The sequence below is a fragment of the Mobula birostris genome, chromosome 3, assembly GCF_030028105.1.
Source record: "Mobula birostris isolate sMobBir1 chromosome 3, sMobBir1.hap1, whole genome shotgun sequence".
Taxonomy (NCBI): domain Eukaryota; kingdom Metazoa; phylum Chordata; class Chondrichthyes; order Myliobatiformes; family Myliobatidae; genus Mobula; species Mobula birostris.
The window spans coordinates 200,946,973-200,974,417 of NC_092372.1; the positions used below are offsets into that span (position 1 = coordinate 200,946,973).

Genomic DNA, 27,445 nt, shown 5'->3' on the forward strand with positions numbered 1-27,445 from the left:
ATGAAGTCGGTAACAACTGCAGCATACTCATCCAGATTCGGAGATGAATCCCTGAATACAATCCAGTCCATCGATTCAAAGCAGTCCTGTAGGCGCTCCTGTGCTTCCCCTGTCCAAACCTTCTTGGTTCTCACTGCTGGTGCTGCAGTCTTCAGTCTCTGCCTATGCTCAGGGAGTAGAAGTACAGCCAGGTGATCAGACTCTCCGAAGTGAGGGCAGTCAAGCCTTCCAGAAAATTGGCAGGGCAGAGGAGCTGAGGCCAAGATGAGAACAGCTACAATCTTATTAAATGGCAGTACAGACCAAACAGAGAAATAGCCGACTGATTCTATTCCTCACGTTCTCATGTGGAGCTTTCTACATGGGGAAAATTAGTGTGAAAATGAGGAAGGAGGTAAGGAGAACCTTGCATAATTTCACGGCCAAGTGTCTTTCTGAGGTCATATTTTGTATTCAAGGATACATACAGTAATAAAGCCTCTCATAGTATGGTGTCTTTTAGTTATAGGGGTGCTTGCTCTAGAGCCGGTGAGAAAGTGCAGCATATGCAATGAGCTGAAAGTCTACAGCCAACTGTTAAAATTCAACTGGAAAAACATTTTTCAAACTCTTCAAACTGAAAATTGGCGTGCATGCGTAAAACATTTCACTTGAATAGTTAAAAGCCAACACTTGCAAAATGTTACCACTTTACTGCTCATTTCCAATGCCATCACTGAGTGGCAGGCATTGGCACAGAGTGACGAAAGGAAGAAATGCAATCGTTCACCCTGAACAATGACGATCCAACAAAATTTAGACAAAGCTCCCCCCGCCCCACCTTGCACTTAGCATGAAAGGATTCCCAAAATATCAAATTGTAAATGTTATCCTAAATGAAATGTATCTGGGCTTGGGCTGATAGATCTGTAGGGAATAACACAAACAAAAATGATGGGACACTAAGAATGAAAAAGAGAGGGCAAATCGTTTTGTTTTGAAGGTTACAAAGCGTGGTTTTAATTAAGGTTCAAAGAATAAGTAGTCTCGGAATAAGCAATCTTCTAAGAAAAATACACAGGTTAAAACTGGCCTGCACAAGAGGAAGACTCTGCCAGGGATCATCCCAAACCCAGCTGCAAAAGGAGGAGGGTTGGGCATAGGGATAGCAACCCCAGGGCTACAGAAACACCAACAGAAGCTCCAAATACCTCACTACTAGGAGAGGGATGATCTCCTGTGAGAAGACGTACGAAGTTGTGCAGTGAAAGCAGAAGCCACAGGGCCGATCAACCATCAGCCCAGGACAGAGGACTCTGGAGAGCTGCCGTTGGCAGCCTGTGCCCCAGTAAGGGTGATGGGCTTTAAGAAAGAGCAGCAGCACAAGGGAAAGAAGACGAACAGGACTGGTGAATGTGATACTGATCTCTGCTCAAAAGAAACCAGAACAGGATGTTAAACACTGGCAGAGCAGAAAGACTCCTTATTTGATTTCCCAAAGGAAATCAAAAGTTTAGGACAAGTGAAATATACACAATGAAAGTAAAGTTTATCAGATTGCTGTGGCTGGTTCTGAAGAAATCTTTAAAGAAGGGAGAAGAAATTACTGGCATCTTAGTTCTGACTGTAGTAAGGACAATTACAAGGTTAAAGCAATACCTGCACTCCTTATTTGGAAACAATTTGGTCTTTGGTCTCCATTTGAGTCTTAAATGGAATGGTTCTTTCCATGTTGCTCTCCATCCATTTAAAAAAAGCACTCAGAGATAACTACAGCTGCTGAGGCAATGATTAAAAATAGATCAAACACACCCAAGGCACGATGTGGTAGGGGGCATAGTTCACAGAACGTTTGACAAGACTCCACATCTTGTGCCTATGAAAATGTCTGGAAAACCTGATATGGGAGTAATGGGTCAACACATTGCCTGTCAATTAGGCTGTGAGCAGGAACTCCACTTAAGAGAGCCCTACAATTGAATTCTGCAGAAGGTCCTTTCTTCATATAGTTTACTGACCTCGTAATAGTCTCTACTGCTTCAGACCCGTCAGCCTCAAATACATGAAATGCATAAACCCTCACAGCCATGTGCGTGCACACACACACACACCCCCTGCATTTTTCAAAATGTTGACTTTAAGGAACAGCTGCACAAACAACACTTGAAAGTTAAATGTTTACTATTTAAAAAGAAATGAAAATTCCGAAGCTAACCTGCAACTCATGGATGTCGAACTTCTCCTCAAAGATGTATGACACATCAGCCCCCGCGGACAGGCCACTCATGCTCGCCAAATAGCCACAATATCCGCCCATCGTCTCAATAATGAAAACACGGCGCTTTGTTCCGCTCGCTGATTGCTTGATACGATCACATGTCTATCAGAAATATATCCCGTTAGCATATAAACTGTACGTAATCGTTCACAGTCCTGGTCTACTAGTGTGACCCTACAAAAGCATCTTAAACCTTAAACTAAATATTCAATATTCCCTAAAAAGACCAGAGTGGTTTACTCACTACTTAAAAAAAAATTATAAGATTGGCAAGATTATCAAGCAATTTTTATGTTATTTTCATAGAATAAATATTTCACTTGATGCACACTCCAGAATTTAATTATTTTCTCCACATTATCTTGTTTTCAATCTTTTTAGACTACCTACACTCACACTACAATAAAAACAGCAAATCATTCTAAACAAACAAGTTATTTTATCGCAAATTTTAAAACTTGCTTATATTTTAGAAAATAACCTTTATAATGCAGGTACACTAAAATTATTTTGATCTCCAATTTAGAGTTCTTTAAGTTTATAGAACTCTTGGTTGCAGGAATATTTTTGAATTTACTGGAATAATCTCCAGAAGCATGGACCATTATTCTTGAGATCTAATCTTGAACCACCAGGACAGTTGGGAAACTTAAATGCAATTAATTAAAAAACTTGGAAACAAAAATGATAATGACCATGAAAACACCCTGACTACCGTAAACCACTAGAGCAACAATCATGGGATCTCCTGGTTGATGCCAAATTAGTAATCTATCCGGTTCACTGATGTCCTTGCCCGAGCAGGACGATGTAATTACAAGAGAGCAATCAATCAATCAGGTAACTCTTAACCGCCTCCTCACTTCAGGGGTAATCAAGGATGAGTGATAAATGCTGGTACATCTGATAGCATCTAAATCTGCGAAAGATTTGAATGTTATCAAACAAGAAGCATAGATGGAGAGGACGGACAGAATCTTTTTCCCCCCAGAGTGGAAATGCCTAATACAAAGGGGCATAATTTTAAGATGATTATAAACACAAAATAATCTGCAGATGCTGGGGTCAAAGCAACACTCACAACACGCTGAAGGAACTCAGCAGGTCGGGCAGCATCCGTGGAAACGATCAGCCAACGTTTCAGGCCTGAACCCTTCATCAGGACTGTAGAGGGAAGGGGCAGAGGTCCTATAAAGAAGGACCCTCCCCCCAACTTCTTTATAGGGCCTCTGCCCTTCCCTCTACAGTCCTGACGAAGGGTTCCGGCCCGAAACGTCGACTCATTTCCACGGATGCTGCCCGACCTGCTGAGTTCCTCCAGCGTGTTGCAAGTGTTATTTTAAGATGATTGGAGGGAAGTATAGGGGGATATCAAAAAGTAAGTTCTTTACACAGAGAGTGGTGGGTGCATGGAAAGCCCTGAGAGGGATGGTGGTAGAAGTAGATATATTAGGGGCATAGGCACACAGATAATAGAAAAATGGAGGGCTATGTATTAGATTGATCTTAGTAGATTAAAAGGTCAGCACAACACTGAGCGCCAAAGGGCCTGTACTGTGCTGCAGCATTTTATGTTGTACGACTAACAACAAAAAAACTGTATATTTGATGGAGTGGTCAGAACACCTGGACCAGGCCTTCAGGCTGTCTGGCGGGTGAAGTTGATAGAGTCTGGGGGTTGGTGAGGTGTGAAAGAAGTCAGCCAGAGAAAATACTCAGTGCTGCCTAAGTTATCAGCAGGCTTTAGTGAGCGAGAGGGCTTCAGTGAGGAAGATACTTGGTGAGAGGTATCTCTGCAAGGATGGAGATCGAAAGTTAGCAGGCTGCAGTGACTGGCTAGCACCTGTAGAAACCTTTTCTGAAGATGAGTCAGAGCAGTGCGTCCTTGGGTAGAGGAAATGAGACTGCTGAGCAAAAAAATAAAAGCTGTTCCATAGGATATGGACATTGTACAGGCAGAAGGGATTAGTCAGCTAATTTGATTACTAATTCAATTGGTTCAGCACAACACTGTGGACCAACATACCCGTTTCTGTGCAGTACTGTTCCACGTTCTATATCCAGTGAATTAAATAAGGCCCTGTCTAGCTCACTTCAAAATGCAAAATACTTCGAGATAAATCATATTCCTGTAAAATTGCATTCTGCCATATTTACAGTATTTTCTCAGCAAAGTAGAATAATTTGAAAATAGCAACACAGCAGCACCACAATGGATTACAAAAGCAGTTTGCTCTGCCAAGTGCACATCGCAATGATTTTTAAGCAAGAGGCATCAATTTAAAAGCTTAGCCACAATTGAAGCTTAAAAAGATGGGACTTACCTCCACAATCATATTGATAGCAGTGTCAGCCCCAACAGTATTATCAGTACCTGGCACATTATTACTTATGGTAGCGGGCACAACACACATAGGGATGCAAAACTCCTCAATAGAATCACGAGAATTATACAATTGCAGCAATGCTTCATATGCCTGGATGGCCAGAATAAAAACAATTGAACTTTGCTTATGTTTGACTGTTGCACTACTGTAGTACAACGATACCTATCTTATCATATTGCTTTACATGTGAGGAGAAGTTTGGCTTCCCATTAGCAAGTACGTCAAGCAAAAGCATATGCAAAGCAGCTGCAACATACAAGGCAGCGTACACTGAAACACACATTCAGAAGCTGGTCTGAATAAATAATGTCACAAGAGTGATTCTGAGAACACAGGAATGTAAGGGATAGATGTGTAAATTATTAGTCACATGCACAAGCAACATTCCATCATAATTTTGAAAGTTACATTAAGGACAAAATACAATATTACACCTCCAAGAGGACCAACAGCTTGTCATTGTGTTTGGAGGCTTGCATGCCTCATTCTGGAGAGCTATGTTGGCTGCAGTCTGGGATTTAAGCTTTGGCTCTTGGTAGGGTCACCCATGCCAACAGGTCAAAGGGTAGAATGACCCACCAGTCCTCCAAGTTCAGCTCAGGGCTAACAACCCAGACTGGTAAAACAAAATTGTTACAGAAACAGCAATAACGAATCCTTCTACATCTGAGTGTGATGGTATTCCGCAACCTCCATCTGGGACTTGTGCGACTGACAGCAGTGAAAACAGAGAGGAGGCTACTGACATGATGAAGGTGCCCTGAACACCTCTGGAGTTGAAGGACCTTAATTGCTGCCCTAAATGCCAGCAGCGTAAATGGGCAAAAAAAAACACTATATTACAGCTGAGTAAGTAATCGATAGGATTTCCCAGAATTTGAAATGCGAATTAAACTTCTACAGGTGCAAATTGCATTAACCTTAGAAAAGAGATATAAAAGAGAATTTCCAGCATCTGCAGAATTCCTGTTGTTTGCACATAAAAGAGATCAGCTTTGTTTATCACACGTACATCAAAACAAATAGTGACATGTGTTGTTGGTGTCAAATGAATTTGCGAGGATTGTGCTGGGCAGCCTATAAGTGTTGCTACACTTCTGGCACCAACATAGCAAGCCCACAACTCACTAACCCCAACCGTACATCTTTGGAACGTGGAGGGAAACCCCTGCAGTCATGGGGAGAAGGTACAAACTCTACAGTCGGTAGTAGCAGGAGTAGGAATTGAATCCCAATCTCAAAGCTGGTGCAGTAAAGCAGTGGCACTAAAGAGAAGAAAGATATGTGGAATGGAAATTCAATAGCTTCAGATAACTGAAGGATGTGAGGAATGTGCTGTTGTCAACTGAATGCACTGAGATTTGGAGAAAAATGTAATTACAGACAGAGCAAAGGACAAGGCTATGATGCTTTGAATACAAGGAAGATAAATTTAAATCTGAAATTGTAGTAGATTAGAACCTTGGGGGTGATGGATAAATAGGACACCAATGAGTAGATGCTGAATCACAATTCTGCTTTCCTTGGCTTTATGTGTTAGTAAATTGAGTTGAGTTGAGGTAAATCATATTTGTGGCCACTTGTGGATCAAGTCACACCAGATGCAAAACTCGACCAGGTTATTTCCAGCTGTGAGTCATCCTTGCATCCTCCTCGCGTGATTTCTGCACCGGGGTTGCAGCTGATGACTTCATTCCACCTTCAATGTCCGTTTTTCAACACTGCTCCCATCAGTTCCAAGCCAAGCCATTGATTTGTGCATCAGTGTGTAAGCACAAGACAGATAAGTAGGAATGCGCAGCGTTATTTCCTTGCTGGTACAGTTGAATATGATTATAGGACACAGAAAACTGGCTAAGTTTTAATTCTGCATTTTTTACCCTTTTCAATGAAGGCAGAAATAAAGAAGTTTTTAAAAAATTGAACCAAATCACAGTGGTACAGCAGTTAGTGCGATGCTATTACAGCTAGGGGCATTCCAGAGTTCAGAGTTCAAATCTAGCGCCATATGTAAGGAGTTTGTATGTTCTCCCCATGAACCCCATAGTCTTCCTCCCACAGTCCAAAGACATAGTCCTGAGATTAAGCTAGTGTTAAATAGGAGGGGTGCTGGGTGGTGTGAATTGTTGGGCTGGAAGGGCCTGTTCCACATGGTATATCTAAATAAATAGAAACTAGCAATGACTGATAACAGCAGATGAAATGGAATTACTAACATTCTAGAGTCAGTTACTTGATACACAATGGAGGAATTCTAGACTGAAAGCTTGATGTTTGCATATAATCCCACAAAGTTAAAAGAAAGCTTTCCTTTTATATCATTGGTGTTAAAAGCTAATGAATATCACCGCTAAAGCGTGAATTTCTTGAAAATGATGGAATGTTGCCTTTTTAGTACATAAAAATAAATGATTAATAAGCAGCAAAATGAAATTATTTCCTAGGAATCACAAAGGAGCAAAGTGTTGATTGAAAAACAGACACTGAAAGATTTTATGCTGTTCTGCATAATTCCTTTACCTTTTTCCGCAATATTATCCGCCAGCACCAATATCAATCATACTGCTGTGCACCCCTCCCCCTCCCAGAAAAAGAACAATGATCACAAAGTTTAGAAGAGACATAGAAGGACCTAGAATTGCTTAATAATGTAAGTTACCTAATTTATGATCCAACCTGATGGATGCAGGGAGATGTTATTGGAAAGCTGGGATGGTTATTTTGCTATCTAAATACTTAATTTTTAATAATTTTGAGGAATAAACCTAAATGAAATAAGATCCGTTAATAGAGCATTGATATAATTAAGGATGATATAACAGTAGCTAAATCAACTAACCCTTTGGATAAAATCATTTCAAAACAGGCATGAAAATTTTGGTTCAAATGCATCTCAAGCTACCACAGCCTAACAAGTGTTTTCAATAGAAATTACATTTAACTAAGTAAAGGTTTATTAATATCACTTTTCCATTGCCAAAAGAGAAAGGCAAATCAAAGGCTTTATTAGTTAACAGTATCAATATTTCCTTGCTTATTAAAAAATAAATGAGTTTAATTAAAAAGAAGAGATTCTACAGATACTGGAAATCTAGAGTAACACACACACAAAATACTGGAGGAAGTCCACAGGTCACACAAGGTCTATGAAGAGAAATAACGAATCAACATTTCAGAAACATACTTTATACTTTATTGTCGCCAAACAATTGATACTAGAACATACAATTATCACAGCAATATTTGATTCTGCGCTTCCCACTCCCTGGATTACAAATCGATAGTAAATATAAAAAATTTAAATTATAAATCATAGAAAATAGAAAAATGGAAAGTAAGGCAGTGCAAAAAAAAACCGAGAGGCAGGTCCGGAACATCGATTCTTTATTCCTCTCCATGGGTGCTGCCCAAACTGTGAGTCCCTCCAGCATTTTGTGTGTGTTACTGTGAGCTGAATTAATTTAAGTTAGAAAGCTGACACCTGCTGTGATGCGCAGAACACTCAGCGTGGAAAGAAACGTGACCAGGTTTGGGAGGGAGGCCAGTCGTTTGGGACTGCAGTATCAATCCTACTGGTGCTGGCATGTAACAAATGCGGTGGAAGTGGTCCCACAGACCATTGCGTTCAAAATGCAATCACACATCCCCAAACAGACTTACATCAGTTATAGCGTTCAGGGCAGTGTCTGCACCAATGCTGAAGTCTGAACCAGGCACATTGTTGGAGACAGTGGCAGGTACCATTACCATCGGAATACAGAACTCGTCATACTTGGCTCGCCCTGCTAACATTTCCAAAAGGCCCAGGTATGCCTGGAGGGCATATTCAGGTTAGCTTGTAGATACAATTGGAAAATTAAAAACATGGCAAGGACCAAAGGGACAGCCACTTGGAGCATCCCAGTGTCATTCAGTGCTCCAGCCAACTTCCCAGCTGCAAACAGTTCACTGTTATTACTGCCAGGGCACATTCAAGTCAGCAATTAAAACTGTTATATTACATTCTCAATTACACTGTAAAATAGCATTGTATGGCAAAGAACCAAGCAATAAGACCCAATAGGTCAAGATAGTGTTTATGCATACACAAACCCCTTATCATTGCATCCAATCAACAGTTACATTTACCAAACTATAATTTTCATTGCATACTCTTGTTCAATATACAATAAAATTAGTTTGCTGCCATTTAATAACTAGCGGTAGCATTTAAGAGGCAGACGAATTCTAAACCAGCAGCACATTTCCACTCTGCCCTAATCATAAATGGTACAGAAAATTCAAAGCAAGAATCTAAGACTATTACATAAACTTGGAGTGTGTGCAGAAAAAGCAGGAAGAGTTCATTTATAGTGGAAACCATTGCATGAATCCCTTCAGAAAGCTCCTGACTCATTTCTTTTGCTATAATACACATGCCAAAAGTGATATGAACATTAAATTATTTAGAACAGTGATGGGTTGGTGTTTAGAAGTACAGGTGGATTCAACTGCAACATTTAGCAGGGATGGAGATAAGTAACTGGGGAGAAGGTAGACTTGTGGGACAAGATAAGGGGCTCTTTACACTGCAAGACACAAAACACTGAGGGAGCTCAACAGGTCAGGCAGCATCTATGGAGGTCAATGTTTTGGGTCTAGGCCCTTCATCTGAACTGGGATTGTCACATTGTGCTGGTTGCAGTATGATGGGCTGAATAGACTCCTTTTCTGTGATTCAATGATGCATTCTGTTGTCATGCCAAATTTCTGGCACATATGCTAAAGCCCTGTCTTTGCAAAGTGTGTGCAGCTTAGTAACTGAATACTTTGTGACAATCCTGCCAAATGGTATGCTGTAAAGTTTGAATCCTCCCACTGTGGATTGCTCAGAGAGCCTTAGCAACCCTTACAGTGTACATGGCCAAATTCAGTGCTTACTGCTTTTGACTCAGTTCAGGACCAAGCCAGAATTTGCATTTACACATGGGTCGTATTGGTTGAGGACCTCCTCTGCAGACATACTCAGCAACATTCATTACTAACATCATTAAAAGCATCTCGTTGCAGTAGTATGAGCATTGGGGAATGCAAAGGTGGTGGAAAATTAGAGGGTGAAGATGGACAGGGTTGAAGAACAGGTGAAAGGATATCTTCCATTATTCGCATACGTATGTAAAGTTGGGCTAAGAGCATTTGAACTATATACTTGTTTTTCATAATAGGAAGAAACAAAGATTTCTACTTGCTCCTCAATTTAAGGCCAAATATATTAAACAAGTGCAACTGACTGCAGAAAGCCTTTTTTTAAAAATAAGAATATTGTTCTTTGTGTCACTGATATCCCATTTATTTTTTATGAAGTGAAACAGGGTTCTGCATAAAATGTCTATTTCACTAATAATTACACAAGTTATTTAAGGAATTTGAGAAGAAGGTCATACATACCTCAAAACCGCCAATCAGCAGCAGAGCATTGATGTTATGCAAACGGATCTGATCAGCAAGAGCTTTCAAGTTGTTAACAGGAAGGGTGCTGTTAAAAGCCGGCAAAATATGTGTCAGAAACAGTAGTTTTTGATCTATAGCTGCAATAACTGACATTGGATTTACCTGTGTAAATCCAATAAACAAAAAACACATCTCCTACTCATGCAGATTTTCCATAAAACAAAAAGCAATTTGAATGCGCTACAGAGTATGCAGTTTTGGTAATTGAAAACATGCCCAAAACAGCTTGAGTGTTAGTGGTTCAGGTTCATTTCCAATGCTGCAGCACGCACGCCATCTCAATCATCTACAGCCAACGCGAGTCCAGAACCATTTTCAGGTTTGGCTGTCATTTTGGATCCATCTGCTGAGGAACAAAATGGTTCTCTCTTACAACACATTGCAGTGGGAGGTTTGGGAGGCCATTTGGTGTCTATGTAAACAAGGCCTCATTCCACAGATGGGTCAACAACAGTTTGATGTAACCAAATCCCCAAAATAATGACAGAAATGAAGTCGAGCTGATGGCATGGCATCAATTCAAAAGGGTTGCGTCAAAACTCAATTTCATAAGATTGATTTCTTTGGTGTCCGGTAACTGAAAAGTGATTTAACTTGGAGCAAATTATGATCACATGACACAGATGATGATGATGTCATTCCTTACGTGGAAAATGGAGCAAGCTACCTTGGGGAGTTTGTCATAGGACATATTTAGAGGGACGTACTCTTAATACTGCTGCATCAAACTAGAAGGCTCGCAGGTAAGTTAAGTACTCCAGTCCCCGCATTCCTTTATCCTCTCACCTTACTGACCCCTCCTCCATCTCCTAATGTATCACCCGTCTTTACTTCCCTCCCCAATATAAACCTTGCCATCAGAAAATCTCCAGTCCTGCTAGCACACCACATGAAGGACCATCCTGTTTTCTTCCTACCCCCTGACCTCCCACCCCATCCTAAAGTTCAGACTCAAGTTGCCACCATAAAGGGAACTCCAAGGCATACCCCACTGTCCATCCTTCACTGACAATCCCATGAAGAGAGCACAGGTTGGCATAGTTTGATGTACAGTTGGTTGCGCCCAAGGCTTTTGGCTTAGGCTCATGAGCTTTGATGGTTCACCACAGAGACCGAAACAGATGCTGGATAAGAAAGTGGAGACGCTGGAATGTAGAACCACAAACAATCTGCAAGAGGAACTCAGGGGTGGAACAACATTATATTGGTATTAGTTTATTATTGTCATATGTACCAAGGTACACCTCCAAGTGGACCATGACCTTTTCGTAGTGTTTGGAGGCTTGTGTGCCTCAATGACCTGGAGAGCTACGCTGGCTGGAGTCAGGGCTTTATGCTTTGGCTCTTGGTAGGGTCACTCATGTCAAACAGGTCAAAGGGTAGAGACCAGACTAAGAGTGATCCAATGGTCTTCCAAGTTCAGGGGTTCAGCTCGGATAACAACCCTAACCGGTGAAGTCCTTCTACATCTGAGTTTGATGGTACTCCCAATCTCCACGTGGAACTTGCATGATCGAGTGTACTGAGCTACTGACACTATGAAGGTAGCCCTCTACACTCCCAGAGATGGAGGACTTCATTGCTGACCAAAATGCCAGCAGTGTAACAGGCATTTTGAAACAGTGAAAAGCATGTCTTGCACATTGTTGATATAGATCAAATTATTACACAGTGCGGAGCTAGAATAAGGAAAAAATAACAGCAATGGAGAATAAAGTATAAAACCTATCAAAAAAAGAGCAGTGCTAGTAAACAATAAGGTGCATGATCATAACAATGTAGATTGTGAGATCAAAGTTCCACCTTATTATAAAGAGCTCTGTTCAAGAGTCTGATAACTGGGATAGAACTTGTCCTTAAGTCTAGTGGTATATGCTTTCAGACTTTTGTATCTTCAGGCTGATGGGTGAGGGGACAAGCAAGAACGTCCAGGGTGGGTTGAGCCTCTGAGGGGAGAAAGGGATCGTTGGCATTGTGGATTAAAATCCTGCATCAGGTCACCACCTGATGCATTGATCAATCCTTTCCATTAACATCATAGTCTATTCAAAGTGATACTATGATATTTCCAACCATCATTCTCAAAAGATGACAATTTACATTTCTATTCACTCAGGATTGACTACACATCGGCTGGTGTCAGCCCTGTATTTACCGTTTGGTACCCAAAAGGGAACCACCTTGGCCAGTCCATCCACCAACATCGCCCCATTTAATTTCTTTGATCTGTGGGAGGAAAAGGAAAAGGAGAATTATCGGAATGGAACGCATTCTATATACATACACATTTCAAAACCTTTCAACATTGATGACTACTTTTCCTGTTCTTATTTCCCCATCTTCAAGGCTATTAAGTATATCATCCAGCCGAGAGTCAGGGCGTTGCGCTGATTTCAATCTCTCCTGTTGAGAGATCAGTTACCATTTTCATGGAAGTGGCTATGTGATGAAGAAGTTACCCAGTTTCCACTTAGAAACATAGAAAAACCTACACCACAAATACAGGCCCTTCGGCCCACAAAGCTGTGCCGAACATGTCCTTACCTTAGAACTACCCAGGCTTACCCACAGCCCTCTATTTTTTCGCAAACTCCATGTACCTATCCAGGAGTCTCTTAAAAGACCCTATCGTTTCTGCCTCCACCACCATCGCCGGCAGCCCATTCCACGCACTCACCATTCTCTGCGTAAAAAACTTATCCCTGACATCTCCTCTGTACCTACTTCCAAGCATCTTAAAACTATGCCCTCTCGTGATAGCCATTTCAGCCCTGACACTAGGGACTTACTTCTCCAGAAATTTCAACTGGGTATCATTGAAAATCAAATTTTTCTGAGGATGGAGACCATGATGCGCATTTCTGGGTTGAAAAGCATGAACTGACATTTCTTGCTACAAACTCACTCTTGTGACTTGATGCAATTTCCATAAACCTCACCCTATCTAAATGCCCAGATCCCACCTCGGCCGCTGATATGACATTCCATCACCTATCTAATGTTGAAAGGACAAGATACGGTGGAAGCGGAGAGGGTGTTTCTTATGGCAGGGGCGTCCAGAACTAGAGGGAACAACCTCAAATTTGAGGGGCAACCTTTTAGAACAGAAGTAAGGAGGACATTTTTCTGCCATGGAGTAGTGAATCTGTGGAATGTTCTGCCACAAGCTGCGGTAGAGGCAAAGTCCATGGGTATATTTAAGGTGGAAGTTGATTGTTTCCTGATCAGTCAGGACATCAAAGGATATGGTGAGAAGGCAGGTGTGTGAGGTTGAGTGGGATCTGGGATCAGCCATGATGGAATTGCAGAGCAGACAATGGGCTGAATGGCCTAATTCTGCTTCTATTTCTTATGGCCTATGCTTTATCACCCTTCCAATTCTGATCTACCTCTACTCAACTCAAGAAAAACATCAGTTGAATTCTCCAAGTAGTGCCCATGGGAAGACATCATTACCCAAAGATTTTGAGGGTATTATCATTTTGTCACTGGATTTCATCATAATCCTCTGTGCCAACCATGGAAGTATGCCTCCTGTGCACTCTACTTACCAACATCCTTGCTGTGAAACTAACTCCAGGCTGCTCGCAGATGCCAAAAGAAATTCGATCCCCCTCCCATCTACAGGCAACCCAATTCCAACAACTCCCTTATCTCTTTGTGCTATTGATGCCAATACCCAGCCATGCTCCCAGCTCTGACCTCCAATGAAAACACTAGAGAGCAATACTCTGTTCCTCATCGCATAGAGGACAGAATTCAAGAATCCTGCTCCCCATTCCCACAAAAGACTAGTTTTGATCTTCTGTTCCCCACTCTACAGAGAGTCTGGTCCCCTGCTCTCTCTCACAGACAACACAATTCAAGTCTTTCACTCCCCACCCTACAAAACACATACATAAAGGCATGAGAAAGTACAAAGTGAGAGAAATATTGATACATTTTCTTTCAAGGCTGATCCACCATTTAAGAAGGTTATGGCGTATCAGATTTTTGCACACAGCATTTTCCTGCCCGACTCCCATAACCTTTCGGGTCCCTGTGCTCAGTTGAAACATCTAAGTCAAGGTTGAGTGCACATAACGATTCAACATCCACAACTCAAAGGGGAAAGATTTAAAAGGGATGCAAGAGGAACTTTTTCTACACAGAGGTTGGCGCGGATGTGGAAATGTTGCCAGAGGAGATAGTGGAGGCAAAAGCAATTAAAGTATTTAAAATCTTCTTGGATAGGTTCTGAGAAAGGAGAGACAGGGGAAATATAGAGGCATATGGGCCTTATGCAGGCAAATAGAATTAGCATTGATTGATAAGCATCACGGTTAACATGGACATCCATGGTGAATCAAAAGGTTCTGTTTGTGTGTTGTACAAATCTATGAACCATTGAATGATAAGTCATCGTCATCATCATGTGCCACGTCGAATGGGATGAGCAATCACGGTCTTCCATCTGTCTTTAATCTGAGAAGTTTTAATTAAACTTGCCAAAACTTTTGCCTGTCCATCCCTTGATGCAACTCATGAATGTCTTGTGCTGTCCACTGTGACTTTTTCTTCCAACAATTTTGCCCGTCACTGCAAGATGTTTGGGCTTCTCATTCCTCAGAACATGTCCCAGAAGTTCCAGCTACTGTTTCCAGATTGATCATAACAGCTCTTTTCTTATTCTGAATTTTCACAACACTTCCTCATTTGTTGCTCTGACCTTCCACAATACTTTCATCATTCTTCTGAAAAAAATCTTTTCTGCATCTTTGAGTCTTCCCCCATTTTGCTTTGATATCTTCCAACATTCGATTGCATACGTTAGTGTAGAACAAACGAAGCCCTACAACGCTCTGAATGTTGCACCCATAGAAATTATGTTTTTCTTTATTATCTTGCTCAAATGCTTCAACATGATAAGTAGCCTCATATAACCAACTGCCCATTATAGAATCATAGTCATAAAGCATAAAGAAAGCCCTTTAGATTATCATGTCTATGCTGACCATATCGCACCTATCTATAATAATCGTATTTACCAGTACTTTCTCATAGCCTACTGTGCCTTGATGATTCACATCTTCATCCATATGCTTCTTATTCTGGATGTTACCTTAAAGAGACAACTATAGACCCATTAAGCCACCGAGATCACTGAACAACAGGCAAACTCACATTCCCCTTTATAAAGCCGTCGAACCCATCAGTGACTGCTAGCATTCTGTGCCCTTCGGAGATGCCTGTTCTCACAGCAGAGCGAACGGCCGCATTCATGCCAGCAGCTGGAGCTCCCACATTAAGGACGGCAACATTGAATTGGTTCTGTAGATAACAGAAAAGAATAAAAGGGGTTGTCAAAATGTCATACATGCAAAGGAGGTAGAAGTTGACTTTGTTCAACAGCTGCAAGACAGCAGCTTACCTAACATTAGATCTCGTTCTTACGCATACCAATAATCACTAGCAATTAAAAACTGAATTAGATTTTTAAAAAGCTTAAAATTAAATTGAAGAGGTGACACAAGAGATGGCAAATGCTCCAATCTGGAACAAGAAACAATCTGCTAGAGGAATTCAGCAGGTCGAGCAGCAGATATACGGGGTGAAGGGGAAAGAATTCCCTGTTATAGGTGCCCCAATGCAGAGTTTTGACCCGAAATATTGACAATTCCTCCCTCTGCTCTCCATGCTGAGTTGCTCCAGAAGTTTGCTTAGTGCTCAGAAGTAAATTACTTCAGTATCGTTATGAATTACAACGCAATGTGCACTTACAGCAGGTTGAGGTGTTGGGATTTTCCTATGCGCCAAAGACTTGTAAGTATTTAAATTATTCTCAAAACTCCTGCAGGCAAAAACAACAAAGAGGTAAGCAAACGCCACATTGCTCTTTTAATCAAAGATCTGAAAGCCCAGACAACTAAATTAGCAGAGAATAACTGAGGACAGATACATAATTAGAGTAATTAATTACAAGGTAATTAAGGTAAGGCAATTAGAGCGCTGTTGAGAAAACAATACCCACATAGTAGTGGGAGTTTGCAACTCATCAGGTGAAAGGTTGGTGAAGGTAGAAACTCTCTTCACTCACAATTGTACTTGGATAAACACCTTGAAAGCGGTACCACCAGCTCAAATATGGCAGGTGTGATTAGTCTATATAATCACCGCTGATAGAGATGTGATGTGCCAAAGAGATTTCCTTTGGGCTTTAAATATTTATCCAGTGCAAATTTCAATACTAATTAGATTGAAGAATATGTACGTTATGTAAACTGAGCATTCAACAACAAATTTGATTTCTACTCTATAAATGTCAAAGCACCCAACAGGAGTATTAGCAAATAAAAACTTTCACCTGGGCTAAAATCTACATGCATATATGTATGAGGTGGCTAATACATGGATGTCTTCAGCCAAGGTGACATCCATGGAGACTGTTGATATTTTGGGTCAATGACGCAAGATTTGATGAGTGATCTCCAAACTAAAGTTTCAGCTCCATACCAAGAACGAACTACTGCAGATGTTAAAAATCTGAAGTAAGGAAAATGCTGTTTAAAAAAAAAACACTAAGCAGGTCAATCAGCATCTGTGGAAAGAGAATTAAAGTTAATATTTCAGCTTAAGGTTCAGGTCCTGATGAAGGATCTCGGCCTGAAATGTCAGCAGGTCAGGCAGCATCTATGGAAACGAATAAACTGCAGTTTCTGAATTGCCAACTCATTATTCCTCTCCATGGACACTGCCTGACCTGCTGTGCTCTTCCAGCATTTGGTGTGTGTGTGTTGCTCAGGATTTCCGGCGTCTGCAGAATCTTGTGTTAATGCTTCAGGTTGAGGGCCTTTCACTGGGGCTGGATGAAGTTGGAAATAAATACAATTAAATTTGCAGATAAAGGAAGTAGAGGAGGGGAGGAAATGGGGAAGGGCAGAGAGGAAATAAAGGGAAGGTCTGTGACAGGGTGAGACTGAGTAACACAAGTCTCGTGGTGCCCGGTGACAAAATGCGGTGAAGGCTGCTAAGCAACAAAAGCAGCATCTGGGAAAGATAGAAGCAAGTAAAATTGGACCATAAGACATAGAAGCAGAATTAGGCCATTTGGCCCATCAACTCTGCTGCACCATTCCATCATGGCTGATAATCCTTCAACTCCATTCTCCTGCTTTCTCCTCATAACCTTTGACAACCAAGGTTCCACATGATAGGCTTATTCAGAAAGTCGGAAGGCATGGGATCCAGGGAAGTTTGGCCAGGTGGATTCAGAATTGGCTTGCCTGCAGAAGGCAGAAGGTCATGGTGGAGGGAGTACATTCAAATTGGAGGGTTATGACTAGTAGCGTCCCACAAGGATCTGTTCTGGGACCTCTACTTTTCGTGATTTTTATTAACGATCTGGATGTGGGGGTAGAAGGGTGGGTTGGCAAGTTTGCAGATGACACAAAGGTTGGTGGTGTTGCAGGTAGTGTAGAGGATTGTCGAAGATTGCAGAGAGACATTGATAGGATGCAGAAGTGGGCTGAGAAGTGGCAGATGGAGTTCAACCTGGAGAAGTGTGAGGTGGTACACTTTGGAAGGACAAACTCCAAGGCAGAGTACAAAGTAAATGCAAGGATCCTTGGTAGTGTGGAGGAGCGGAGGGATCTTGGGGTACATGTCCACAGATCCCTGAAAGTTGCCTCACAGGTGGATAGGGTAGCTAAGAAAGCCTATGGGGTGTTAGCTTTCATAAGTCGAGGGGTAGAGTTTAAGAGTCGCGAGGTAATGATGCAGCTCTGTAAAACACTGGTTAGGCCACACTTGGAGTATTGTGTCCAGTTCTGGTCACCTCACTATAGGAAGGATGTGGAAGCATTGGAAAGGGTACAGAGGAGATTTACCAGGATGCTGCCTGGTTTAGAGAGTATGCATTATGATCAGAGATTAAGGGAGCTAGGGCTTTACTCTTTGGAGAGAAGGACGATGAGAGGAGACATGATAGAGGTGTACAAGATAATAAGATGAAAAGATAGAGTGGATAGTCAGCGCCTCTTCCCCAGGGCACCACTGCTCAATACAAGAGGACATGGCTTTAAGGTAAGGGGTGGGAAGTTCAAGGGGGATATTGGAGGAAGGTTTTTCACTCAGAGAGTGGTTTGTGCGTGGAATGTACTGCCTGAGTCAGTGGTGGAGGCAGATACACTCGTGAAGTTTAAGAGACTACTAGACAGGTATATGGAGGAAATTAAGGTGGGGGGGTTATATGGAAGGCAGGGTTTGAGGGTTAGCACAACATTGTGGGCCGAAGCTGTACTATTCTATGTTCTATATCTCCAAAGCCTCTATCTTTCTCTTAATGTGGCTACCAGAAGTTCACATAGTACTCTAAGCATGGCCAAACCAAAGCACGTCCTCCAAGTGTTATACTCACTAAGCTCCCCAGCTCTACATTACAGCATATTGATATGCAACTGACAGCCCAAGGCATCTGAATATATTTGTGGGAAAAGGTAAACACTAGTAGGTACCCACTCTATGACTCTTAATACTTAAACACAAGAAACTCTGTAGCACACAAAAAATGGTGGAGGAACTCAGCAGGTCAGTCAGTCAAAATCTTTGGGTCGAGGCCCTTCATCAGGAATGGGGAGGAATTGACAGGGGAGAGGAATGCAAACTGGCAGGTGATACGTTAAGCCAGGTAAGGGTGAAGGTGGGTGGGTGGGGGAAGGGGGGGTGAATTGAGAAGCTGAAAAGGTGATAAGTGGAAAAGGTGAAGGAAATGGAGGAGGGGCACCAGAGTCAGTTGACAGGCAGGTGAGAAGGGGCAAGAGGGGAACCAGGATGGGCAGGTGATACTTTAAAATTATCTCAGGTAGTTAAAAGCATTTAAAAACTAGGAAGGATGTGGAAGCATTGGAAAGGGTACAATGCTTTTAACTACCTGACATAATTTTAAAATATCTTTTGAAAATCTTCAACAGCTTGTGAGCATTCAGGAGTGGGATCTTACAATGTAAGAGACCCTGAGTGGTCAGTTTAACAATGGGCCAAATCCTGGACAATCTCAACCAACAGATGCTGGAAATCCAAGCAACACACACAAAATGCTGGAGGAACTCAGCAGGCCAGGCAGCATCTATGGAAAAGAGTACAGCCCTCTCTTCCCCCCACCTTTAACTCTGCTCTTCATCTTTTCTTCCCCTCCGGTCCTGCTGAAGGGCCTCGGCCCAAAACATCCACTGTACTCTTTTCCATAGATGCTGCCTGGCCTGCTGAGTTCCTGTGTTTCCTGAACAATCTGCCGCAGTCTACGTGAGAAATTGCCTCATGGTGTTAAAGCAGCATAAACCAATGTCCAGAAGTTTGGCCAGTGACATGCAGTCCAACAAGCCTCATCATCCAGACAGCCAAGAGAAGCAGAGGGAAGGACAAAACTGAAAGGACAGCTGTAATACAACCAGGAAATATTGAAAAACTACTTTGTGTTCCTGCCTACACATTTCAGCATTTTAATCAGTAATTAGTTATAGTCATACAGTACAGGAGGAGGCCCTCATCAAATCTGCACTGACCTACAAGTACTCATAACATGAATACTACAATAATCCCTTTTTTTTTTATTCTTCCCATATTCCCATTAACTTCTCTCAGACTCTACCTCTCGCCTACAAACCACGGGTCATTCACAAAGGCTAAATAACCCAACAACCCACATGTCTTTGCGAGGCGGGAGGGAACTGGAGAACCCGGAGGGAACCCCTGTGGCCACAGGGAGAACGTGTAAACACACAGAGAGGTCAGGACTGAACATCGGTTCCTGGCACCCTGCTTCAGCACTTCAGTAGCTGCTCCACTATGCTCTGTTACAGAAAAATGGAAACTCATTCTATTGTCTGCATTTAACCCTTCTTAGCACACGCACCAAACAGCACTTCTTAGTTAAACCAGACAGTGGAAATCTTCCAGGGTAACATACTGTACTGTACTTCTCAGAATCATTCAATTATACAGCACAGAAAAAGGGCCTAGGGGTCAACTTGTCCATGCTGACTAATTTGCCTACTAATCCCATTTGCCTGCACTTGGCCCATTTGCTTCTGAAGCTTTTTTATCCATTACCCTTCTACACGTCTTTAAATATTGTATTTGTACTCACCTCCACCAGTTCCTCTGACAGTTTTCAGAACCAAGGGTGTAGCCATGGGCACTCGCATGGGCCCCAGCTATGCCTGCCTCTTCGTTGGTTAAGAGGAACAGTCTGTGCTCCAAACCTATTCTGGTACTGCTCCCCCAACTTTTCCTTCGGTACATTGACAACTACATTGGTGCTGCTTCCTGCACCCATGCTGATCTCGTCAATTTCATCGACTTTACTTCAAGCTTCCACCCAGCCCTCAAATTCACTTGGTCTATCTCGGACACTTCTCTCCCCTTTCTCGATCTCTCGGTCTCCATCTATGGAGACAGACTGTCCACTGACATCTTCTACAAGCTCACTGACTCATAACGACCTCAACTATACCTCTTCCCACCCCGCCACATGCAAAAATGCCATTCCCTATTCCCAGTTCCTCCGTCTCCGCCGCATCTGCTCCCAGAATGAGGCTTTCTGTTCCAGGACATCTCAAATATCCTCTTTCTTTAAGGATCGTGGTTTCCCTTCTGCTGTCATTAATGATGCCCTCACCCGCATCTCCTCCATTTCCTGCACTTCGGCCCTCACCCCATCCTCCTGCCACCACAACAGGGACAGAGTTCCCCTTGTCCTCACCTACCACCCCACCAGCCTCCGGATCCAGCACATTATCCTCCGCAACTTCCACCACCTTCAACAGGACCCCACAACTAAGCACATCTTTCCCTCTCCACCCCTCTCCGCTTTTCGCAGAGATCGGTCCCTCCGCGACTCCCTGGTCCACACGTCCCTCCCCACGGATCTCCCACCTGGCACTTATCCCTGTAAGCGCAAGTGCTACACCTGTCCCTACACCTCCCCTCTTGCCACCATTCAGGGCCCCAAACAGTCCTTCCAGGTGAGGCAACACTTCACTTGCGAGTCTGTTCCAGGTGAGGCAACACTTCACTTGCGAGTCTGTTCCAGGTGAGGCAACACTTCACTTGCGAGTCCCAATCTGCATCAGGACCGCTTCATCGAGCACCTCCACTCCGTCCGCCACAACAGACAGGATCTCCCAGTTGCCACCCACTTCATCTCTGCTTCACATTCCTATTCAAATATGTCCATACATGGCCTCCTCTACTGCCATGATGAGACTAAACTCAGGTTGGAGGAGCAACACCTCATATACCGTCTAGGCGGTCTCCAGCCCCTTGGTACGATCACAGAATTCTCCAACTTCCGGTAATTCCCTCCCCCTCCCTTCCCCTATCCTTATTTCACTCTGCCCCCTCCCCCAGCTGCCTATCACCTCTCTCCTGGTTCCACCTCCTTCTACTACCCATTGTGTTTTCCCCTATTCCTTCTTCACCTTTCCTGCCTATCACCTCCCTGCTTCCCCTCCCCCACCCCTTTTTCTTTCCCCTTATTGGTTTTTCACCTGGCACCTACCAGCCTTCTCTTTCCCACCCTCCCCCCACCTTCTTTAAAGGGCCTCTTCCCCTTCCCTCTTCAGTCCTGACGAAGGGTTCCAACCCAAAACGTTGACTGATCGTTTCCACGGATGCTGCCCGACCTGCTGAGTTCCTCCAGCGTGTTGTGTGTTCCTCTGACAGTTTGTTTCACATGCCAAGTACCGTCCATTTTTAAACAAAATTGCCTTTAAGTTTTTCACTTTTCACCTTAAACCTTTGTCTTCTATTATTAGACTTCCCTATCCAATGAAAAAGACCATGGACTATTCACTTTCTGTAGGTCTGCCATGATTTTATATACCTCTGTAAGGTCACCTCACAACCTCCCTCTTTCCAGAAACAAGCCCTCTAGTGTCTACTCGTATCTCGAACCCTCAACACCAGTAAAGTCCTTGAATCATTTCTTTATTTACCGATTCAGCATGGTAACAAGCCAAATGAGCCCGCACTGCTCAATTACACCCAATGTGACCGAGTAACCTAATAACCCATGCGTCTTTGGAATGTGGAAGGAAACTGGGGCCCCTGGAGGGAACTCACGTGGTCACAGGGAGAATGTACAGACTCTTTACAGGCAGCAAAAGAATTGAATGCATGTTACCGAAATAGTGTTACACTAACTGTTACCCTACTGTGCCTTTTCTGCACCTTTTCCAGCTGAATGCCATCTTTCCTGTTTCTGGACAGCCAGAACTGTACACAGTATAACTAGGAGATCAGAATTACACATAAGTAACGCACTTTGGTCTGTGAAAATCATAGGCTGAATGACTGACAGGATGCACTTGCTGGCCATAAAGCTGAAGACAACTAAATAATATTTCACTCTAAGAACAAGTCAAACATCATCTTACCTGCCACGCAACTTCACCGCTTCATCAAACCGCCCTTCATCCATGGCCTTCTGAACTTCCATTGTCTAATAGTAATTTTTTTTAAAAAGTTAGTATCATTAAATTTGAAGCATCTATCTAGAAAGATTATAACTCTCCTTTTCAAGTGGAAATTTTCAAGAAACTTTCCATTTCATTCTTTGTTCAAATGCAATCGTTAAGGCTTTTTCTGCTAAGTGGAGGTTTTCTTTTTAAAAACCCACATAGTTATAAATTCTCATTGACAGCTAGTATTTCTTTAAAGAAAGAATAGGGGATATGATTTTTTGAGACTCAAAGCCTTAGTTCAAACATGGTATTGAATTCCAGAGAGAAGGGAAAATGGGATGTCGGACAATCCATCAGCTTTTACCATTATTTTATCCCATGTTGGTAAGAAACCTACCAAATGAACTCCACCAACCAATTAGTAATGAGGGTATTTGAATTCTGTGGGTCATTAGTCCATTACCATGGCCATTAGGCTACTGCACACCCAACAGAGCAGCTCAGCATTCCTCACTGTATTTTTGAGTCTGTTATTCCAGTTGCTAGAACAGACCTACAGGCTGAACACAGTGGTTGACAGATGCTGACCACAGGACACATTTCTAACGCTTGATGAGCTGTGAAACTCACTTGTTTACTCTGGACGATACATTTATTTGGAATTTTTAGTGATGGAAAAAAGACATACATGTGAATAAGTTATTGAAGTGATAGCTGGTTGCTGGGTTTCCCATTTTGGCATTGGCTGATTTTAAGGTTCAGGTTCATTTATTTATCCAGTAAAAGAGTATCAGACTTCAGAAGTTTGTTCATTCGTTATGTACCATGTCATGTGACATGAGTGATCGTGGTCTTTTCATGATTGCTGGCAAATTTTTCTACAGTAGTGGTTTGCCATTGCCTTTTTTCTAGGCAGTGTCTTTACAAGACGGGTGACCCCACCCAACATCAGTACTCTTCAGAGATTGTCTGCCTGGCATCAGTGGTCACATAACCAGAACTTAGTGATATGCACCAGCTGCTCATACGACCATCCACCACCTGCTCCCATGGCTTTCCGTGACCTAGACAGCTGGGAGCTAAGGAGGTGCTACACTTTGCCCAAGGGTGACCTGCAGGCTAGCGGAGGAAAGGAACACCTTTTATTTCCTTTGGTAGAAACATATCTCCACACCGCCACCCAAACTGCAGTATTCTTTCCATTAACTTCTTGATGGTGCTTTTAAATTGATCTTCCTTAATCTCCATTCCATTGTTTAACCGATGAAACTCACTTCAGCCAATCATTCACCAATGGAAACCCCTGCCTATTCATCTCCATCCACTACTTAGAAGACCTGCCTTTCATTTATCTGTGAAGGATTAACTTTAAATGCCACAGGGACAGTGACCGGCTAGGAGGAGATGGTCACCATTAAAAACAGCAGTTACTTCTTTGATTGTGCTTTTACCAGGTAGACTCTCGTTTCTTCAGTTGAGCTACTCTGAAAATACATTTTCCAAGTCCCACACTCATCTTGTTATCGTTCCTCTGAAAGGTTCAGGTTCAATTTGGAGCTTGACAGTGTGGATGTGCACATGATTTTGCCTTGTGGTGTAACCAGGATCTTGTGGTCTCTGTATAACGATAAAGAGCATCTCATCCAAGACACAAATGAGTGTGATGAGTCTTTAAACTCAGTTCCTCAAAGATGTGTGGAAGCAGAATACATGTATATTTTTAAGGTAAAGAAAACATCTTTGGTTAAAAAAAAGTGGTTGGGTTGGGTTGTCAGGGATGCAGAGCTGATCCTGTGAAATGGCCTGGCATGACAGTTCGTGCAACAATTTCTTGTCTATTTCACAACTTCAATTTTGTCCATGAATTCCATCTCATTGGCTCTTCACTCAGCCCTGGAACATCTGGAGAGCAAAGGTACATACATCAGGATGCTCTTTATCAACTACAGCTTGGCATTCAGTACCATTAGTTCTTCAAAATTAATCAATAAGCTTCAGCACCCTGGTCTCAGTATGTCCTTGTGCAAATGGATCCTCGATTTCCTGTCGTTTCAGGCTGGCAATATTTTCTCCACAATCTCCAGCAGCACCACAAGGCTGTGTGCTTAAGCCCTCAGCTTTATTCGCTTTATACTTATGATTGTGAGGCTAAACACAGCTCCAATCCTATATTTAAGTTTGTCGACGACACCACTGTTGAAGGCAGAATCAATGTAGTGATGAATACACATATAGGGGGAAGATTGAAAATCTGGCTGACACAACAACAACCTCTTACTCAATGTCAGCAAGACCAAGGAGCTAAGTATCAACTTCAGGAGGAACACAGAGAATTATGAAGAAAGCGTCACAGCACCTCTACTTCCTTAGGAGTTTGCAAAGATTTGGAATGAAATCTAAAATTTTGACAAGCTTCTATAGATATGTGGCTGCATCACAACCTGGTATGGAAGCACCAATACCTTCGAATGGAAAATCCTACAAAATGGTCCAGTCCATCACAGGTAAACCGCTCCCCACCACTGACCGTATCTGTACGAAGTGTTGTCGCAGGAAAGCAGCATCCATCAAGGACCCCCACCACCCAGGTTACACTCTCTTTTCACTGCTGCCATCAGGGAGCAGGAACAGGAGGCTCACTCCACTAGGTTCAGGAACAGTTATTATTCCTCAACCACTGGGCTCCTGAATCAAAGGGGATAACTTCACTTGCCCCATCAGTGAAATGTTCCCACAACTTATGGGCTCTTTAACTCATGTTCTCAATATTTATTGCTTACTTATTTATTACTATTTCTTTCTTTTCGTATTTCCACAGTTTGCTGTCTTTTACACACTGGATGAGCACCTAAGTTGGTGCGGTCTTTCACTGATTCCATTATTCTATTATGGATTCATCGAGTATGCCCGCAAGATGAAAATGAATCTCAGGGTTGTATATGGTGACATATACTGCATGTACTTTGATAATAATAAATTTACTTGGAACTTTGTGTTGGGCACATGGCCAAGTAGTTAAGGCGTTCGTCTAGTTACCTCAAGGTCGCTAGTTCGAGCCTCAGCTGTGGCAGCGTGTTTGGGTCCTTGAGCAAGGCACTTAACCACACATTGCTCTAGTGTCTGTGTGAGGAGTGGCGCCCCACACAGACTTCCAATCTGCGCCTTGTAAGGCATGAAAATGCCCGACGCAGGCCTCTCATGGTCTGAGTTTACGTTCCCTCCCTTGAATATCATTGTGAAATTTCTCTTTGTTAATATTACAATGGAAATTAAGATAGGCAAGGAGGTATTTTAACTCAAATTTGTAACAATGAGGAACTCATTCTCATCCTGTGTAGCTGACGGTACTCATGCAGCCAGTCAACTGGGAAAATTAATAGCTTGCCAAATATTCTTGAATATATTTTATAACTCATTCTGAATCTGAATATTGGGAAAGGACATTTTATTGTGATCGAAGTGCCAAACAGCCATCAATGAAATAATCTTCAAGCACAAAAGGGAACCTTTGTTTTGAAACTCAAGTAATAATGGTCAATCATAAAATATAATCAGAGCTGCCGCTACAATTCTGCCAAGCAAGATGGTCCTGCAACAGGTTGGGGCTGGCTGAACACTATGCAATTGACTCATTTTCACTACTCACCATCTGTACACACTCCATTAAAGGAACTCTGATGGCCTGGTTCCCAGACAGTGACACAACACAGGCTGGAGTTTCTGGTGAAGCTTCTAGCAAGGCAAGCACAGCCTCTATCCCCATTCTGCTGGCCTAGAGCACAAAACACGCACAAGAACAAGAACCACGTTGAAATTATTACTTTTGTTTAAATAAAAAAACTATTGTAACAAAAATTGTTTTATTAGGATGCTGCTTTGTATGAGATGATGCATTCCACTTACCAAGATCCGATCAAACGCAGAAGGCGTACCTCCTCGCTGAACGTGACCCAAAATGGTCACACGTGTGTCATAACCCAATCGTTTGACTACAAGCTGCCAGGAATTGTTGTGAAAGAAAAGTATCAGTAATCATCCTAAGATAAGAAACCTGATAATGCAGAGGCAAATGTGTTTTACTTAGGGTTGATTTCCCCTTATCTTAATCCTTTTTAATTTAGTTTAATAGCAATTAATTCATTCTAGTAAGTGGACTTAACAAGACACATGTTAAGGGAACAAATCAGAACTATCATAATCTGGAATTTAAAGGTAGGCTTATTATAGGTATTATAAGATCCTGCTAGATAAATTGGTTTTAATCTCTGTTCTCAAAGGAGCCTCACTGTTTTTTAATGCTCCTTTTGAAAACTATGCAGTGATCAGCAAGAAGTTGACTTGCCTTCAGTAATGTTCCACTTTTTAATTGAATAGATCAAACAGCATATCTAACATAGTGCAAGAAAGGTATGTGCCAGGTGCCACAAATGTAAGTGGTGAGCAAGATGCAAAGCGAGTTAATTCAGTGGATTAGTAGAGATACAGGCAACAGTATTACTGGCAGCTAAACAGCAGCTACTTGGAAGGTGCAATAAGATGAAATAACCAATGGAATAAAACAAATTCGGAAATTCAAATTAACTAACAGAATCTTATTTATCAATTCCCAAACATTTTACAAATAAGATAAATTAAAATGATCATCCTGCTATTCATCTAAACTCTCCTATGCAGGAAGGCTAATCCCTTCTACGAAATGCTCCACTATCTATAACCGTGCAAGTTTACTATCGGACTGATACTGATGAAACAAGCATCTATCATCAGAACTGACGTGTTGAGAGAAGTATCTGAGTGCTTACATACTTAAAGTTTGCAAAAAAGAGACTTAGTATAATCTTTACTTCCAAAATAGATATTTAACAGCAAAA

General features: G+C 42.2%; 2 protein-coding genes across 4 annotated transcripts in view; one reads left to right on the top strand and one right to left on the bottom strand.

Moving 5' to 3' along the window:
• The window catches only part of pitrm1 (pitrilysin metallopeptidase 1), a 121,182-nt gene that overhangs the window by 86,508 nt on the left and 7,229 nt on the right, over nt 1-27,445 (top strand). The window lies entirely within an intron of this gene.
• The window catches only part of LOC140195531 (ATP-dependent 6-phosphofructokinase, platelet type-like), a 128,387-nt gene that overhangs the window by 26,897 nt on the left and 74,045 nt on the right, over nt 1-27,445 (bottom strand). For 2 of the 3 annotated variants that reach the window (XM_072254000.1, XM_072253999.1), the window contains exons 9-17: nt 26,478-26,570; nt 26,221-26,346; nt 22,548-22,612; nt 15,895-15,964; nt 15,298-15,444; nt 12,290-12,360; nt 10,072-10,159; nt 8,305-8,457; nt 2,195-2,359 (exon numbers count right to left, since the gene is read on the bottom strand). In XM_072254000.1, coding sequence (XP_072110101.1) covers nt 2,195-2,359; nt 8,305-8,457; nt 10,072-10,159; nt 12,290-12,360; nt 15,298-15,444; nt 15,895-15,964; nt 22,548-22,612; nt 26,221-26,346; nt 26,478-26,570 — 978 coding nt within the window. Of the gene's footprint in view, nt 1-2,194; nt 2,360-4,581; nt 4,735-8,304; nt 8,458-10,071; nt 10,160-12,289; nt 12,361-15,297; nt 15,445-15,894; nt 15,965-22,547; nt 22,613-26,220; nt 26,347-26,477; nt 26,571-27,445 lie in introns of all 3 variants that reach the window. The other variant, XM_072254001.1, reaches the window with a different exon arrangement.